The 19,730-nt window shown below is 33.5% G+C and overlaps 1 protein-coding gene and 1 long non-coding RNA gene across 3 annotated transcripts; one reads left to right on the top strand and one right to left on the bottom strand.

Moving 5' to 3' along the window:
• Positions 1 to 803: 803 nt before the first annotated feature.
• Positions 804 to 3,819, top strand: LOC125063010. 2 transcript variants are annotated; one of them, XM_047669201.1, is made up of 2 exons: positions 804 to 1,002; positions 2,348 to 3,819. In XM_047669201.1, exon 2 carries the CDS (start codon positions 2,432 to 2,434, stop codon positions 3,791 to 3,793), a length of 1,362 nt encoding a protein of 453 aa, XP_047525157.1. In that variant the 5' UTR covers positions 804 to 1,002; positions 2,348 to 2,431; the 3' UTR covers positions 3,794 to 3,819. The 2 variants fall into 2 exon arrangements, with proteins under 2 accessions (XP_047525157.1, XP_047525156.1); XM_047669200.1 differs by lacking the exon at positions 804 to 1,002 and adding an exon at positions 1,784 to 1,838.
• Positions 3,813 to 5,144, bottom strand: LOC125063011. The gene is made up of 3 exons (XR_007119447.1): positions 5,123 to 5,144; positions 4,687 to 4,934; positions 3,813 to 3,927 (listed from the first exon to the last, which is right to left on the bottom strand). It is a non-coding gene; the product is annotated as an uncharacterized LOC125063011 (long non-coding RNA).
• Between the last annotated feature and the right edge of the window lie 14,586 nt (positions 5,145 to 19,730).

Below are 19,730 nucleotides of genomic sequence, written 5' to 3'. Positions count from 1 at the left end.
AAAAAATATAAACGATTTTAAATCAAACGTTGACTTTCACCAGTATAATACTCGAAATGGAATGACCAAACAGGCTCCAAAAGATAAACCACTCATTACTCATATGGGAATTGTATTCGTTTTTACAACAGACTTCCAAGCAAAATTAGAGAATTATCACTGAATAAATTCAAAACTCTCGTTAAACGTAAATTAATAAATAAAGCTTTTTTATACATTTTACGATTATGTAAATTATCCTAATCCTTGGGATCGATTTACTCCAGTTCAAACAATTTGTATGACTAAAAAGAGTGGCGGAGAGTTTCTTGCCAGTTCTTGTTGCCCGCTTTACGCCCTTGACTTGTGAACTGGTAGTAAATGTAAATTTATAATTAATTCAACATCTTTTTTGGTGACGTTCATAAGTGAACTTGTTTACCTATATGAGTAAAGTTATTTTTAGTTAAATTTGTTTGTCTACCCATATATGTATGTACTTTTTGTTACCACTCAATATGACTTTAATGGAAGCCTGGTTATCCATATCACAGGTTCTTACCTAGTTTGGAAACCAGTCTCCCAATACCTTCTCAACAGTAATCTTATTGTTTGTTGCAAATGTTATATGGGAGAAAATAAAGTATTATCATAATAAATTGTTCCGACGGAGATAGTCGGAGATCGAACACGTATCAGCAGGCAACATAACCACTCTTTGTCGGAAATAATTATCACTAAATAGCTAACTGTGTTAATCTATTTACATATGAAATGTCATTAATTACCATATTTCCAATACATTTATATATACTTCTTCCTTATACGCAAACACTCAATCATGCGAGTCTTATTGTCTTTGATTTTGATATCATTGGTCACAGCTAATATGGAAAATGTGAATATAAAGGATTTAGAGACAGCCGACAGTGAATATGTGTATCGGCCCTTGTATGTGTACAGAAAAATAGAACATAGCAAACGACGTATAACGATGTTTAATTCGTTCGCAGGATAGATAAGGTAAATATTATTTTATCCGCAACTTTAGTTTATGGCGATTTTTGCGCCTGTTTCACTAATAATTAGTTCGTAAAACATAGACTATGAAGAATATAGATAGTTCTATAACTGTCACGCATATCTGAAAGATGGTTGTATTTAAATAGGAGTGTCTCGGTGATAGGTGATAGGTACGATAATAGATAATACAATACTGAATACATAATAAAAACATCTGTTCTGTTAAACCTTTACAATCTTTTTTTATGCATTTAACACGGAGTGTGATCTATGGAGTTGTTCGGTTTTAACTGCAGCTGAGTTTCATCCTCGTACGTCGAGGCAGCATACGAAATTCCACTCGTATCACCTCGATGTCCGTTCCACAACTGAGCGTTTTATGGCTGTTTCTGCTGCGCAACACTACTATGTGAATCCTGCTGCCTACTATTTTAGAACCAATTCTACTTAGAAAAAAATAAATAAAAAAAAAACTCTGAAAAACAGAGCGTAACAATTCGTAAAAGGCCGGCAACGCACTCGCGAGTCCTCTGGTATTGAGTGTCCGTGGGCACCCTGTTCTATGAACCTTATAAAGACATATTGTAATTCATGATTCTGGCCAAAAGAAGGACAGTGCTTTCCAACAAACTTTAATATTACCACGAAACTAGACCCTGAAATATTTCTGCTCCCGCTCGAGTTTCCGCTACTTCTAAAATATTTCATAATTTTATTACTTCAATTAATTTACACCTTAGTTAATTGACTGTATAAAATAATTTTATTACCTAACGATAACGTATTTTTCGCCATTTGGAATAAAAATGTTGAAACTCGTGTTTGGCTTGTTGTTTGTGAGTAATCCAAATTTGGTGTCAATTTGTTATTTCAACATATCCATGATAATTTATGTATAAACACTAAAGTCTAAGTACCTTCGAGATATTGAAGAGCACATTGAAGCTGATTAATTTTATGCGTATTTTATGCGTGACTGATATTTTCTATCTACCTATCGCCTGAAGATAAGTGATACCAGCTGCCCATAGACACTCACATTGCCAGAGAGCACAGAACGTTGTGGGCCTTAAAAATTGGTACGCTCTTTTTTTGAAGGACACTAAGTCGACTGATCCTTGGTTCGAGTCTCAAGACAAATGATTTGTTTGATAGGCACTGTAGTACGTAGCAGTCGTAGAAACTAACTGAAGTAAAACAATAGCCGCACCAGCTCTGTTGTTGGTTCCATGTAGATGGGAAGAGGGGTGCGTGTCTGAACAGGTTGCATCCCATACCAGCACCCGGCCCATCTTCGATGGAATCATGGGGTTTACATTTTAATTATGATTTTCATTTTCTATAGGTCAAGACCATCCATGCAGGAATATCACCAGTCCACGATTTTAGAAATCAATTAACCTCACAAGTTGGAGATAAATTATTACCAATGACTTCACCATACAATGTCCTCAAGCATTTGGATAATTCCATGATGAAAGCGACAAAAAATGTCACTCACAATCCAAAAATGGAAGAAACTCTGTATCAACTATCAAAGGATTTGGTATCAGCTATACTTTCTAAACTCGAGATTCAAGATAAGCTCACAAGAATAACTCGAGAAGCTTTAGACGCTCCAGGAAAAACCAAGGGTATGACTGCCATAGAGACCCGACGAATACTTGACTATATTTCAAGAACTTTATCAGGTCATATTCTAACTATCACAAGGGCTTCCACAGAACCTGAATTACATAGATTAGTTTATGGTTTGGCTCAAATAGCCGCAGAAGTGTCAATTGTATCGGCACTAAGAGACATAACTTACGCTACAGCTCTATCGAAAAAACAGTCAGTTGATCTTTCCCTGCGTAAAAAGAGATCTATATTACCCAACAATGCTAACGTTGTAGCTTCTACGCCACAATCTAGCCAGTCTACAGTTTACGATATTATATTGAATAGACCCATCGCTATATCTTCAACAGTAGCACCAAGCAGGCTACTGAATATTACCCGATATTCTGTTAATTTATCAAAGAAGTCCGTAAATATAATTCAAAGCAAAAAACGAGCTCTACCATCTCCCCCGAAAGGATTTCTAAATCAGACAGTCCTGGATGCTCTAGTGAATGATGATATAAATGATACAGATGCAATTATAGTACAGAATAAATTGAATAACACTCATGTCATTACACAAGACAGTCAAACACTTGACAACCAGGAAATGAGTGCACCGAATTTAATAGATGATTGGGTCGACCCAAAAGAAAAAGTATACACCCTTAACCCAGATGTCATAGCTGAAATGGAAATCGATCAGCCAGAAGTAGAAGATGATGTAGCGAACGAAAAAAAGACGAAACAAAAGCTCGAAAGATTAGAAATAAAAGCTAAAAAAGCAATATTATACGCTGGTGATGTAGCGTATTTGACTGCAGCGAGCGTCGTGGCTATGCGTCGTGCTTTGACCGCATCAATTGAAGTCCAGATGTCAGTAAAATATGCCAAAAATGGTATGTCGAACCATCAAGATCTAATGATGAATTTGGCTAAAACGGCAGCCCAACAAGCGGGCAAAGAAGCGAAGAGTGCAACATCGAAGTCTCTAGCTTGTGAAAGGGTAATAAAACTAGCTTTAAAATACACTGCGCAATCAAAAGGTGCAAAATTGAATCACGTTGCCAATAGAGTTGTTATGGATACGTTATCATTGGCAACACTTGCAAAGTCTATGGCTTTTGTGTCATCCGATATTGCGATTAATTCTTTGTACCAAGCCACCGACGTAAAACCACCATCATGATCATAAATAAAAACTCAGCACGTTAATACATGTTTTATTTAAAAATTACTTAGTTATTATGTCGTTAGTAGAATTACCATGTGTTCCAGTATGAATAATACGGCGCGTAATCAGCGTAGTATGACGCGTAAACTCTGGAACAAATAAAAATATTAAAGATTGAATGACAGAGGTATCCAACTACCCTAGACATTTTTTTTTAACTGGTATAGAGCGGAAAGAGAAACGTCGTGGTATTTTTGTTACGTTCACAACACTACGTCATTATAGTTCGACAATAATTATACTTGACGTATATCGCATAACCGCCACGCCCTCTCTTTAGTAACCTTATTCCCGTTCCCGAGAAGGCGTGAATAATATTAACTTAACAGTATTTGTTGTTTATATTACACGTAACCTTATCACGAAATGCAAAAACAATACCTATAAAAATTAACTAAACATTAAAAAAAAAATGTGTTTATTCAGTTGACAACAATTCAAATGTATAAAATTTGGAAAATAATACCTATAAACATTAACTAAACATTTAAAAAAAATGCGTTTATTCATTTTACAACAATTCAAATGTGTAATTAACCCTTTTAAGTAAAAAATTACAGTGTCAGGGTTCCCAGCTCTTCAATAACAAATTTCGTCTCTATGATCGGCAACATAGCAGAGCTAAGGGATATGGTTTTTTTTATAGAACAGGGGGCAAACGGGCAGGAGGCTCATCTGATGTTAAGTGATACGCCCATGGACACTCTCAATGCCAGAAGGCTCGCGAATGCGTTGCCAGCCTTAAGAATTGGTACACTCTTTTCTAAGACGAATTGGTTTGGAAATACTTCAGTTATTGATTGGTTTGCTATTGATTTTCACAAAATTCTCTATAATATATAACTTACCGTGGCCTAGGAATTATCAAAGGTGGGGGTGGAACACTATGGATGCTGTGATGGTAGCTGAACCACACACTGGGCTCGGTTTCCAAATCAGAGTCTTTGGTCAGGGCAGTTTTTGCAGCAGGCGTTTTTGTTGCGTCAACATTTTCTGCCGGCGCTGGAGTTGAGACCTCTGAAGCCTCTTTGATTTCAGGATCGACTGGGACACTGAGGACGTATCCAGCCAGTAATAGAGAAATCAAGAAGCGAATCTGAAATTATTTTTTTTTTATTTACACTTTCAGTTCTTAAGTAGAAACAAATTATAATCACAAATGCTTATAATAAATAAACGTATATATTATATTGCTAGATGAATTTTTTCTCCATTTATAATAAAATCTGACAGAACATTTTTGTTAAAGTAATTTAAAATTATAAAACATTTCTTAGTTCTAACCATATTGCGTGTCGATTAAAAATGATAAAGGTTTTAAATGCGATTAAATAAATATCTCTTTTATATATAAATTCAAATGCTGTATTTTCTAGAGGAAAATATTGATTAATTGACCTTCAGTTGCCATAAGAAACTTATTCTTTATTTTTGGGTTCCATTGGAAACCTATATAACCATTTCATATAATTTAATTCATATGAATTATTTAATTTAATTTAATTGTGTTTTAGCTTTGTCATATATTTCTCTCTCTCCAATTGGCATGGAAGCATCTGGAGCGTATAGTTTTGAGGACGACGAGTCTTTGACATAAAAAAACGAGTTGAGAATGACGTACAGATCTGCCCTGCGATTCTGTAACTCACTTTTCGAACTCACACAGCGGCATTTCTGATTTCTGATTTGAGAGCGACCGCCGATGCGAAAACAGCTGTGTGAGTTCGAAAAGTGAGTTAAGCTGCGTATACATTAAGCGCGGCAAACCATCGAACATTGGCGCGCGCGGCGGCCGCGCTCTATGTAGACGGGATAGCCTACTATCGCGGGATAGTTTTGGTGATTTGGCTCGCGCGGCGAATATGTAAAAATAAGGTGCGTACATATACAGTTGTACATATATAAAGTTGGATTTAAATATTGATGCTAAAGCTATAACTTATAAAGTAATTAATATAACAATTATATATTAATTAGATACAAAAAAATGGGTGCGTGTACTTATGTACGCGCGTTAGAAGTTATACTTGTTTAATATCAATATCAAATAATTAATTACATACAATTAAATAATCAAAGACTGGAAAAGGAGTCATTATAGTCAATAAAGTTCAGTTTACATTTGAAAAATTAAATAAATAAATATTTATTTTTCTTTTATTTTTTTTACAAATTAGATGGTGAATCACAATGGAAGCGGCAGCCGCCCGACCACGCGCGTCCATACTCGCAGGTTTACAAGAGTGAACTGGTCTGACTATCCGCCGCGGTCTGTTCGTGATGGATAGCCTGCCGCGCGTGGCAGCCACGTCCAACTAAATTTATATCTACATATTGGCTCGCGCGGCAAATGAAGGTCAACTCTGGTCGAACATTGGCTCGCGCGGCTGCCGCGCTTAATTTATACGCAGCTTTACAGAATCGCAGGGCTGAGCGGTAGGGCAAATTTGGCTCAGTACATCCTAACGTTAACCAACATTAAAAATAAGTTGAAAATCTACTTTAATATGCATTTGTCGCGCTCCTAAACTTGTCTGCTATTGTTACATTTATACAAACCACATTGGTTTTCTAATGTGTTCTACTATGATTTTATCATATTATTCTGTGAAATAAACATTTTTTTTAAAATAGCTTGGTCGGTGCATCTGGTTGGTGAACAGCCAAGTGATCTTTTGCCTTCTGTCATTCTGTGTATCAACCACTATCAGTTTCACGCATTGTATGGCGGAAATAAGATACAACCTACTTAGGTACTATTTATGTTCTTCTTTATTAGGATATGATTAGTGCTACGAAGTTGTTATGTCATTTTCACATAAATCATTGTCTTAAATACTATATAATTATTTGATTATATTTGTAACACGTTGTTTGGGAGCAACTTCTTCTCGAATTTAAATGCTACGAAAGATAATTTTGTATCAAATTTCCTATGTATAATATTTTAATATTTATAACAACAGGTTCTAAAAGCCAGAAAGAAATTAATAAGTTAAGTAATTAAGAAATTTATTATTGAATATGTAAATGTACGAAACACTTGTCATTTAAAAATAGGCGTTTTTGCGGTTTTAATTAAGTTTTTGCTTGTATAATTAAAACGATGAAACGTTAAAAAACTTAATATATCAAGATTACAATAAAGCCGAAATTTAAGTATTTTCATACCATATTTTTAAATTTTTTAGTGTTATTACGATATATATTTTTTATTGATAAACTATTACATTATTGTTTTACATTTTAAAGTGATGTATTTTGCTCCACTCACCAAACCAAAATAGCCCATATAGTGATGTGGGCTATTTTGGTACTTATTTATAAGAAGAAAGAACAGTGTTTAATGTATGTAAGCATATTATTTAATTCGATAAATGAATACTTAATTCAGTATCCAAACTAATTTTACAGTTGTCGACGTAATTCTTCAAATTACTGTCTATATTATCCTAAATCAGACTAGATTATCTGAAAACTGTTTGAACTAAAGACATTTTAGCGCAGCCAAAGACAATAAAAGTAAATTACTTTAATTGTCTGTGGTGCAGCGTAAACACTGCTGTCAGAAAGACGATTGACAATTTATTATTTTTAAACTAAAGTAGACTGACATCGATATATCAATCGAGTTACATGAAAACTGTACGAGAGTTCCTCAATGTAACATTACGTATACAATATGATAATATAATGCTAGTGGCTGGTAATATCGGATAATCGGACCCACGTAGGGTCATGACTTCCTCTGTTACCTTGTCAGGAAGATGTAAATCATAAAAGCATAATGTATAAATCATAACTATGACTGTGTGACCCTGACGCACTAGGTTTGCTCTACATCGTAATAATTCCAAATACTAGATGCGTATTAAACGAATAAAATTTGTAATAGATACACTTATTTAACGGTTATAACCTTTTTCTTCTCACAAGTAGGTTATATGAATTTTTTTGCGCCTGTAAAAATAATCCGACCAAAATGAAACAACAATGTTTTGCTTAGTATATTGTAGATAAAAGAGTAGCGTAAGATTTAGAATTGATTTTGCCGTATGACAGATATATCTGGCAAGTAGGAGTCATAGTTTGCGCTTCTATAGGGATTAGACATAGACATAACATTTATTACAAACAAAAACACACACATACACAAAAAAATAAAGTAAAAATATCATGAGAAATATAAAAAACATGTTTTTTTTTTCATTTTCCCATTCGGTTCGTTTCAAGTGTGTAATGCGTGTGTACTGTGGCTGTAACTGGCCCTGGCTCAGCATTATGCTGAGGAGCAGAATGTTCCACTGCGCTGGTAATTCTGCCAGAAACCACAGCTGCTAGTTTGCGCCTCGGTCGCACAAAAATTACGAAAAGATAGAAATAGTAGTAGAAAATAATAATAATAACATTAGATTATTATTATTTAGATAATACATAAAGAGACACTTGACACTTCGTTGACGTCATAAGACGTACAGTCTTAAAACTGGCCGAGCAACATTTAGCTCATAACAAGAGCACAAGAACCTTCTCCACAACACCTTCCGACAATAAAAGAAAACTCCTAATTGTAAAAAAGTAATTTCTTAAATTATATCTAGCCTGTGAATTTAAAATCTTGTCTCTAATATTTACTATTTTTATCTAGACTACCAATTTTATTGAATTTAAATATATTTTATTAGGTGTTAAAAGTATACAATGTTAACATAATAAATATTAAAATTATGCGAACAAGTGGATAATTTGCGTATGTGGAATATTGTGGCAACTACATATGTATAATTAAAAGCGTATTGTTTAGATTTTATGATAACTAGTGAAGTTTTATTGTGATAAAGAATAAACTAGATTCATTTGCCAAATTATGAATAATTTAAGTTATTATTCTAAAGCTTCTCTTGTGTGTCTCTCCATAACTGGAGGTTGATCGCCTGTCTCTTGAAGCGTGTCTTGTCCTGTGCCAGATGCAGCAACAATTCCGCAGGCGCAACACCCGTCCACTCCCTAACTTTGGAAAGCCATGATTCTCCTACTACCAACACGCCGTTTTTGTGGATTATACCCATTAATTGAAGGAGGTGGTAGCGGTCATGGCGCAACACGTGGCCCAGATACGCAACTTTCCTTTGTTTAATGTTCTGCATAAGTTCTTTGACATTCCAACTCGATTAAGAACTTTCTCGTTAGAGACCATTTGGATCCAGCGTAGACGGAGCATGCGACGATAGCACCACATCTCAAATGCTTTTAAGCGCCGGTGGGTATCTTCTTTAATTGTCCAAGCTTCACAGCAGTGCAAAACAATTGGCCATTTGTGACAAAGAAGAACTCTGAATCGGAGTTTAACGGTCAAGTGACGGCATAAAACTTTCTTCTTTGTTGATAGATCCTCGGGTAATTGTGCAAAAATGTTTTAATATATTTCTTGTCTATGGGAGTTAAAAATAAGTTCATTGGCATTTTTGGTTTCCTCAGGGGGCCTATGTTTTTGAATATTTTGGGAATTAATATAGCATTCTAATGGTGAAATATTTTTTAAATCGTTCAGTATATTCACTACAAAAAACAGATTTTTTTACAATAATAGTAGATATATAAATATAGACAACTCACAACACGTTTAATTATAATAATAATTTATTTATTGCAAGAATATGGTATAAAAATGTTATGGTGGCGGAAATTTGTCTTAAGAAATTTTACATTATTAGTCAAAGTCAATTCTTATATTATCTGTATCGTACATATCATACTTTATTAAATTTATATCAATTACAGTGTCTCATGCAAATAATCATTTACTGAATCATACATTTTTTCCAAAAGTAATACACTAAGTCGCTTTTTAAAGACTCTAGTCGTAAGATCTTTTAATTCTTTTGGTAATTTATTGTAAACTTTAATTGCCATACAAAATATGTTTTTCCGAAAGAGTTCCAGATTGATTTTTGGCACAGCCAATTTCTCCCAATGTCTAACTTCGACTTAAAAATATGTATGTTTCTGTGCAAGAATAAGGATATCTCTATAATATAAAGACATGGAGAGAATTTTGAGCTTCTTATATAAAGGTACGCAACTATTAACCATCTCTTACAGATGACGTATTTAGTAATACAAATAGCTACCCCTCAAGTGTTATACAACGAAAGAGCACGTGTCATGCACAGTTGTTTATTGTTAGTGAACGTTTGACGTAAATTGCTTATATATTTACATAATTTTATTATTCCACACGAGGATCTTAAAGTAGCTAGGTACTATAGTAGCCTTAAATACCAACCATCAAATTCAGAGAGGAACAATGACATTCGAATGTCAAAATGTAATACGTTTTTGACGTACAAGAGTCAGACTAAGGGCGAAAAAAAAAAATGAAAAAAAATGTCTAAACGAGCGCACTTTTATATTTATTTATAAGTTCTAAAACACCATGCATATATACATGAAAATATGACATCACAAAGTTTACACACATACATATAAATTATATTAGAACATAAGCAAGGTAGCAAGGGAAAAAAATAAACCAAGCAACCACAAAATAAAATAAAAAAAAAACAAAACTAAATAGAAACTTTTACCTCATTCAGAGCATGGTAAACAAAGTTACGGTAAGTTGGAAGATTGTTGTTAAATATATAAATACTGGCTGACCCGGCAAACGTCGTTTTGCCATCTATATTATTTCTAGCTCAATAAAAATAACCATCTAATAAAATATAAAATAGGGGTTGATCGTAATGGGGTAACAATTAAGGGTTGTATGTATTTTTGTGCTGTATCATATAAAAACAAAAAGTTTTGTCTAAAAAATAAAAATGTTGGTGGGAAAATAGATGTTGTCCGATTCTCAGACTTAGTGAATATGCGTAAAAAATTTCATATGAATCGGTCGAGCCGTTTCGGAGGAGTATTGGAACGAACATTGTGAATTTTATATAAGCCGTAGGTAGGTATAGAAGGCTTTTAGATCTAGTAACTCTAGGATTACAAAGAAAGGAAAATTTTGCAAGAAGGTTAGTGATTTAGTATGAATATTAAAGTTAAATATTTTATATAAATAAACTAGGTTAATGACGTCACATCGGAGTTTTAGAGCATGAATCTTAATATACACCCGAATTTAAGTTATTATTTAGATTTACCTAGCACTCATTAGTAGAGGATTTTCACATAGAGGTACCATCAGCGACTTAAGAAATTTATTATGATATCACTATACGATCGGATCTTTAGCCGCTGTTACCTTCTTGTATAAATTGCTGAATAATCTCATCATCATAATTAAAACTGTCGTTCCTTACTCATTCACTTCAGGCATCAGGCACTTTTCTTTCGAATTCTTCGCGATTTTAACGGATTAAACAGTACTTCTTCGGAGCTGGATATATTCGGTAGTGGGCTGATCGGTTTTAGAAAAAGCATTGTTGGGGGCCTATCTCGAACCTAATTCGCCGTTTTGAAGATAATTTTCTTCTTTTTTAATTTCTTTTTGCTTAACAAAATGTTTTGATATTCTTATTGTATGCTGATATTATCTAGTGTATATTTTAATTCTATTTTTTTCACAGATTCTTTTTAATACTTATGTTTACTCAAATTGTCATATATTTAAGATAATATAAGAGTTTGTAACATATGCCTGATATATATCATATATGATGATATATGTATCATGTGGTTAATTTTAATAAATAAATATATTTAATATACCTTTCGTACTAACTGATCTGAAATAATAGTAATTCGCAATGTGCACTTCGTTTTTTCGTGTGTCCTTTTTTACTATTATTGTGCCTTTCACTGTTTACGTATGTTTTAATCGCTTTGCTTTGTTCCAATAGTTTTGTCTAAATAACTATATGTCTTAAGGCCCATTTACATGATGCCATTTTCTTGCCTGTAGCATACAATTATATCAACGCAATAAATGAATTGCATAGTCTAAACAAAACGTAACATTCTTGATCATTGGGAAAAGTTTCCTTTCAAAACTATTATTGATGTAAACAGCACGTACAATAATTTCTTACGCAATTCTTGTACGCAATTATCTCTTCATTTGCAAACATGAGTGCAGTGAGTGAGGGTGTGTTAAATTAAATTAAATAAAAATTTAATAAATTAAAAATTAATTTAGTCTAAATTTTTTATTTTGTTTGTTATTTCCTTCGGTCCGAAACCGTCAAATTCAAATTCCTGTGAAAATGCTACTAGCGCAGCATTACGTGCATCGGTTCTTATAATTTACATTTTCGGTATCCCATAAACACTCATGACTGCGATAAATCTCAATGAACTTTATTATATCAGCAGAACTGAATTTAAACACCTTTTTACTCATATTCATACCTCTCTGTTGGATGGTTCTAATCTTTTAAGAAGACTGAGCTCTGGTGGTGAGGGTCTATTTTAAAAAAAACAATAATAATTTATGTTTATAAAGAGCCAAAGATGTTACACTATCTGCGTCTAGAATAGAAGTACTAAAAACAAAAATCAGAAACTATCTTTTTATATAAAATTCAAACAGGTATTATTTATATTCTTAACTAAAACTTTTTCTTTACATGTGACAAGTGTTACCTGCCTTTATTACATTAATATTTACATATTCAAACTCCAACACTCTTCTAAAATATTTAAGACTTGAATGAAAAATTTGTCAATGCAAATACGTGCAATACTTGCACGAAAGCGCCATTTAATGGTATAGGCACGTACAAGCCTGTGTTTAGACAAGACAATACTTGAAAGCAATAATCTCCTTAAAATAGTTGCATTGGTGTAAACAAAAGGCATGTGCAATTATTTCCTTGTCAATACTTGAATACAATAATTGCATTCAAGTTTTCAAGTGTAAACAGTTGCATACAATTCTTGAACGGCAATTATTGCGCTTCATTTATTGCATTCAATTATTGCTCTGGTATGTACAAGAAAATGGCATCATGTAAATGGGCCTTTATGTAGTTTTGCATTTCTTGCGCTCACCTTATCTAATGTAATTTTTTTCTCTCACTGTGGTTGCCTAGAAGAGATCACTCGTCTCTTTTTTTTTATTTGATTATTTTAAGTGTACTATATTTCGGTATTCTAGAGCAAGGAAGTGTTAAAAATAAATTAATAAATTAAAATATTATATTTGGCATCAAATACTATCAACACAGTTTACATAATTAAATGAATAGGAGGGCAACTGGCGGCCTTAATTATTTATATTTTTTTGTTGTTTACTAATTAATACTAATGAATAAACTACGAAATGTTACCAACTCTAAAACTATATATGGATTACATTTGACATAAATATAATAATATTATTATTACTAAAATAATGTTTACAATTGTAAATAGCTTTGTTCTCATGGACACTTATTCTACTTAGATGTTTTGCATAAGTACATATGTATTAATATATCAATAGTAAATGTAAACATTGTTTTTGCGACGCAAAAATTAAGAACAAAAAGTTTAAGCAGTATTGTTTTATAAGTACTTATAATGTCCGTATTGCTTTGTTTGTATTTTAGAATACACAACTACTTGGTTATGTTTTGACAGTCATAAAGTCAAATATCCTAATTATTTGATTATTTACTAATCAAAATTCAACTTATAAATCCGTGTTTCTGCTCATAAATCATATATAGGTATCAATAAACTACAAGCTTCCTCTTTATCAGAATGCCAAATCATAAAATGACTGCTTCACGACTGATTTGAGCGCGACCGCCGCTGCGAAAACCGCTGTGTGAGTTCGAAAAGTGAGTTACAGAATCGCAAGGCAGCAGTCATTTTGGTACTAAATTAATTAAAATTATTACTTTGTATACAAATTGCGCCATAGAAGAATGAATGTAATAAACAAACTATGATATTAACATAGGTTAAAAATAAAATACATAAATCAGTGGCGCTACAACCTTTTTACTTTGCCTTAGATATATGTTTCATCATCATTTATGAAGTGATCAGCCTCCTGTGCCTGACACAAGCCGTCGAATTATTGGGTATAAGGCAAGCCGGTTTCCTCACAATGTTCGAGAAAATGTTAAATGCGCACATAGAAATTCTATTTGCGACATCGAACCTAAGACCGCAGGGATGAGAGTCGTACGCTGAAACCAGGCCAACAGTGCTCTATTGACTTCGGTTACTTTTATTAATACACAAGCCAAGTCGCGGGTCCCATTATTTTAATTGTGTTTGTGGATACGTGACAAAACACTTATGAATATATAATTTATTTATATTGCTTAAATATGTAAATATATTCTTTAAATACGGATTATTCAGTTATTCACCTCGATAACCGGTGCAAAGTAATAATAAAACCTGTAGAGTTGTTATCAAAAATTGAGAGGTGAATTTTAAACGTGATAGCTAGGAATTAAGGCCGATTTACATTATCTTAGTGTTTAGGAGAGTGCTTTAGGATAAAGCTACGCTAAAGAACTTGCCTTTTAAGTTGTACTAAAGCACTCTCCTAAACACTAAGATAATGTAAATCGGCCTTTAGAGTCGCGGGTGCGTCACTCGACTTTTTGTTAATCTTTTAGGTCAACTTCTCTTTGTAACAAAGAACGATTTTGACTTTCAAATGAGACATAAATTAACAGTAATAAATTAATCTACTGAACTTTATCCACCTCCAGCCGTATGAGCAGTGTTGGCCTAGTTTCAGCATACGACTCTCATCCCTGAGGTCGTAGGTTCGATCCCCGGCTGTGCATCAATGGACTTTCTGTCCATGTGCACATTCGAACGGTGAAGGAAAACATCGTGAATGTCATGCCTGTTTGCGGGCACAGGAGGATGATCATAAAACAGATACAGAAATCTGAGACCCAGATCTAAAAAGGTTAAGCGCCACTGATTTATTAATTTTATTTTCTTCAAGCCGTGCTATTTATACCTTATATGGTTTAAATTAATCAATTAATATACGTTAATAATATATAAAAATGTAGGTTTAAGACACTGAAGAAAATTACTATATTTTTACTCAAAAGATCGGATACTTTTACTTAAAAGAAAAGTGGTAAAATTTTCTCTGTGGAAGGATAGTATACTTTAGTTTTTTTTTATAGAACTGGGGGCAAACGTGCAGGCAGCTCACCTGATGCTGAAGGATATTGCCGCCAGACACTCTCAATGCCCGATGGCTCGCAAGTGGCCGGTCCTTTAAGAATTGGTACGCTCTTGTCTTGAAGGACCCTAAGTCGAATTGGTTCGAAAATACTTCAGTGAGCAGCTGGTTCCACATAGTGCGCGGCAACTGCCTTAAACTGTTGTGGAACAGCTGGATCTCTAGCGCTATTATGCGTGTTTACATATGTACGTACAATTTTTTTAAATGTAAACGCTAATTTCTGTTTACAAAGTTTGACGTTACGATTCAGCTGTGCTAGTGAATGACTCCCTAATAAACATTCCCTAGCAATCGATTTAGAAGCCTTAGATTTTCTTGTTAAAACCTCATAAATATTTTTATTTTACCAAATTCGATAATGACATTAAAAAAGGTACTTTATTATATTAGAAGTAATTTATAAATTACAGAGTATGCCGCAATGGGTCAGAGACAACTCGGGTTCGATTTTCAAATCCCTTTATTCTTTATGACTATTTATTTATCAGTATTTCCACAGCTACAAAAGCCAGAAATGGAATAAACATTCAAACATAAACATGAAACACAGTTAACAATTATTACCTAGTTATACAAATATACATTGATCATTATAATATTATATTAAATATAAATATAACAAACCCATTATATCCAATAAAGTATACCAAAGGTTTTTATAAAGCATTTTTTAGTAACATTTAATACATACTATTTCTCTAGTCTCTTGAGAAATAGTGGTAAACTTATTTTTCTAACCGAGGTTCCGTGTTTATTTACAGAATCATATATTATAGGGGGAACGGAAATTTCGTTTCCGGCTGTCATACTGTAAGCATCGTAATTGTGTAGCTCCGTAATATTGAGTGCTAAAAAATAATTTCGTACACTGTTCTTGAGACTGCGACGTCACAAAACACAAATCGAAGTGTCGTCCGTGTAGTGGAACTACCGATTTCACACAATATCACGTAAGTTCTTGAATTTCAACAAAAGTATCTCCAAAAAGTGATAATTAGAGGTTAGAAATTCACCAATCATATTGAGCATAGACAAAAGATCAATGACATTGACACTTGTCACAGCAACAGCTAACTAGTGTTGCCAGAGCAAGTAAATAAAAACTACCACTAATTACGTTCCATAACACGCAGATTTAGTTTACAAGAATGGAAGATCAGTTTCAACTATTGTTTGATAAAATGAAGAATGAAATCTTGAACCAAACAATAGAATTGAAAGATTCGATAACAAATAATATAATGGAGAGATTAGACGAAAAACTTCAACCTATTATAACAGAAAATAGAAACTTAAAAATAAAAGTAGAAAATCTCGAAAAGGAAGTAGAAAGTTTAAAAAGAGGAAAGAAGCAAAACAATTTGATAATGTTTGGAGTAAATGAAGGCGAAAGGTCTACACAAGAATTAATACAAAATACAATACATATTTTCAAAACTGACCTTGACATACAATTACAAGAACATGAGATAAACAAAATATATCGTCTAGGAAAGGGAAAGTCTTCTGGAAAACCAAGACCAATTCTGATTTCCTTTACGAGCGAATGGAAGAAGAATGAAGTTATGGGAAAGAAGAAAAACTTCAAAAATGTATATGTTACAGAAGACTACACAAAGGAAGTAATAGAGAAAAGGAAAACGTTGCAGGCGCAGCTAAAAGAGGAGAGAGAAAAGGGAAATATCGCGTACCTGAAATTTGACAAACTAGTAGTAAAAGAAAAAAATACTAACATAAATAAGGAAAAGCGCAAAAGAGAAACGTCATCATCCCCACAAAACAATGCTCAACCAAGGAAACAACAAACTCTAATGCCGCCGATTAACAATAGACCAAATGCTTTCGACGTAATGAGGATTAGAGCTAATTCTCTTTCGTCTTTTCCCGCTAAGACAACAACTAACAAAGAATAACAATTAACTGTCGGTAAACGGAAAAATAAACAGCTCAACATGAACCAACATAAAATAACAAAACAAAATACTTCCCCAAGCCGACTGGTCATCGTGGGGAAAAATGACCACGACCCTCTAAAGGAAAAAAATAACACTAACATGAAAAATAACACTAACATGAAAAACAAAGTAAATGACATCCACATAGCAACTATTAACTGTCGATCTCTTAGAACACCTGAAAAACTCCAAGAACTAGAGCTGGCAATAGAAGAGTTAAAGTGGGATATTATAGGTATTAGCGAAATGCGCAGATTTGGAGAAGGTATAGAAAACCATGGCAAATACGTACTACATTATAAAGGGGAGACGCCCGGGCTGTATGGAGTTGGATTCATGGTGAAAGCAAATCTAGTCAACAACATAGAAGAACTTAGTGGATTCTCGGAACGTATTGCAATCCTTAATATAAAACTGCCCGTGAACGGAGATAAAGAAGAGAGATGGTCTATTATACAGGCATATTCACCAACTGAATCTGATAAAAAAGAGGACGTAAAAACAATTGAGGAATTCTATGAAAATCTCCAAAACGCTATTGATAACGCACACAAAAACGTCATCGTGATGGGAGACTTTAATGGACAAATTGGGATTCAAAATAGTGGGGAAGAAAATACCATAGGAAACTATGGGTATGGAAATAGAAGCAAAAACGGAACAAGACTAGTAAACTTTGCACTGGAAAACAGATTAAGTATTCTAAACAGTTTTTATAAAAGGAAACCATCAAAAAAATGGACATGGATCTCACCCAATGGACAATATAGGAATGAAATCGATTTTATTATGTCTAATAATAGAAAAGCCTTCAAGAACATTTCGATCATAAACAATTTAAACTTCCACACAGACCATAGGATGGTTCGAGTTGCGATGTCAGGAATGTTCAAGAAAACAAGACGATTTCAAAATAAACAATTAGCGGTACAATACTCAGGTGACCCTAAACTATTACTTAATAATCTTCAAACATCTCTAGATGCCGCGGAATTAGAGAAGAAAGAATATCCATCGATACAAGAAAAATACAACCTATTACTAAATCAACTAAAAACAGTAACCAGAAAAACAAACAAAAGTATCAAGAAAGAAGTCTCACTTACAATCAAACAATTATTACAAGAACGAAAAGAACTTTTACGACAAAAGGAAATTAAAGGAAACCGCCAAAGAGTAACAGAAGTAAGCAAAAAGATCAGTGAACAACTTAGGAAAGAAAGAAAAACTAAAAGATCTAATACAATGAAAAGTTACATAGAAAAGACAGGAGGAATAAAAAAGGCATTGAAGGAGTTAAACTACAAAAAGGACTGGATACCAAGTATGAGAAAGAAAGATGGCAATAATACAGGTAAAAGACTCGAAATATTAAAAATCGCTACAGAATTCTACCGAAACTTATACCGAAGTCAAAAAGAGAAAGACACTATAAAAGAAAACGACGAAATAACTAATGAAGAATATATACCGGAAATAATGAAGGAAGAAACCATAAAAGCAATAAATACACAAAAACTCGATAAAGCCCCTGGATCTGATCTTGTTACAAACGAACTTCTAAAAGCAACGTTACCAGTAATCGCTCCAAGACTTACAGATATATTTAATGAAATTATCAAAACGGAAAACATTCCAGAGGATTGGACAAAATCTACAATTATACTACTACATAAAAAAGGTGACAAAGGAGATATAGCAAATTACAGACCAATCAGTTTAATGTCCAATATTTACAAAGTGTTTTCAAAAATAATATTATCTAGAATCACAAACACACTTGAAGAAAATCAACCCAAAGAACAAGCTGGATTCCGTAGACATTTTTCAACAATAGACCACATACACGCCCTTAGACAAATACTCCAGAAATTTAAAGAATATAACAAAATTTACTACATAGGGTTCGTGGATTTCAACAAAGCATTCGACACACTTGAACATAGATTTATCTGGGACGCATTAAAAGATCAAGGCGTACATGCAAAATACATACGGATACTGAAAAACGTATACACAAAAAGCACCGCACAAGTAAAACTAGAATCTATAGGCGAAGAATTTCCGGTTGAGAGAGGTGTACGCCAGGGAGACCCAATTTCACCAAAAATATTTGCAGCAGTTCTGGAAATGATATTCAGAAATCTGGATTGGACGAATAAAGGACTAAATATAAATGGCGAAAATCTGAGTCACCTACGCTTTGCAGACGACCTAATCTTATTTTCGGAAAACCCGAAAACCCTAAAGGAAATGTTGCAACAGTTAGCGGAAGAAAGTAAGAAGGCAGGCCTGTCAATGAACTTAACGAAAACAAAAGTAATGTCTAACTCCTCACAAACAGAGTCCATAACAGTAAATGATGAAGAAATAGAGTATGTAAAGGAGTATGTGTATTTGGGACAGTTAATATCTACTGAGGAATGTATGCAAAAAGAAATAGAAAGAAGAATAACTAATACTTGGAAGAGATATTGGTCACTCAGTGAAGTCATGAAGAACCAGGATATGTCTATGAGGAACAAGAGGAGAATATACAATATGTGTATCTTACCATGCTTACTATATGGGTGCCAAACATGGGCATTGACAGAAGAACAAGCAAGGAAAATAAAAGTTTGTCAGAATGGAATGGAGAGAAGCACAATAGGAATTAAAAGAAAAGACCGAGTTAAACTAAAATGTATCAAAAACAAAACAAAATTTAAGAATGCATACACAACATACAGGTGCTTAAAGTGGAGGTGGGCTGGACATATGATAAGAGAGAAGAAGG

The sequence above is a fragment of the Pieris napi genome, chromosome 2 (assembly GCF_905475465.1).
Source record: "Pieris napi chromosome 2, ilPieNapi1.2, whole genome shotgun sequence".
Taxonomy (NCBI): domain Eukaryota; kingdom Metazoa; phylum Arthropoda; class Insecta; order Lepidoptera; family Pieridae; genus Pieris; species Pieris napi.
Note: the sequence above shows the minus strand (reverse complement) of the source record. Positions and strands in the feature narration are given on the sequence as shown.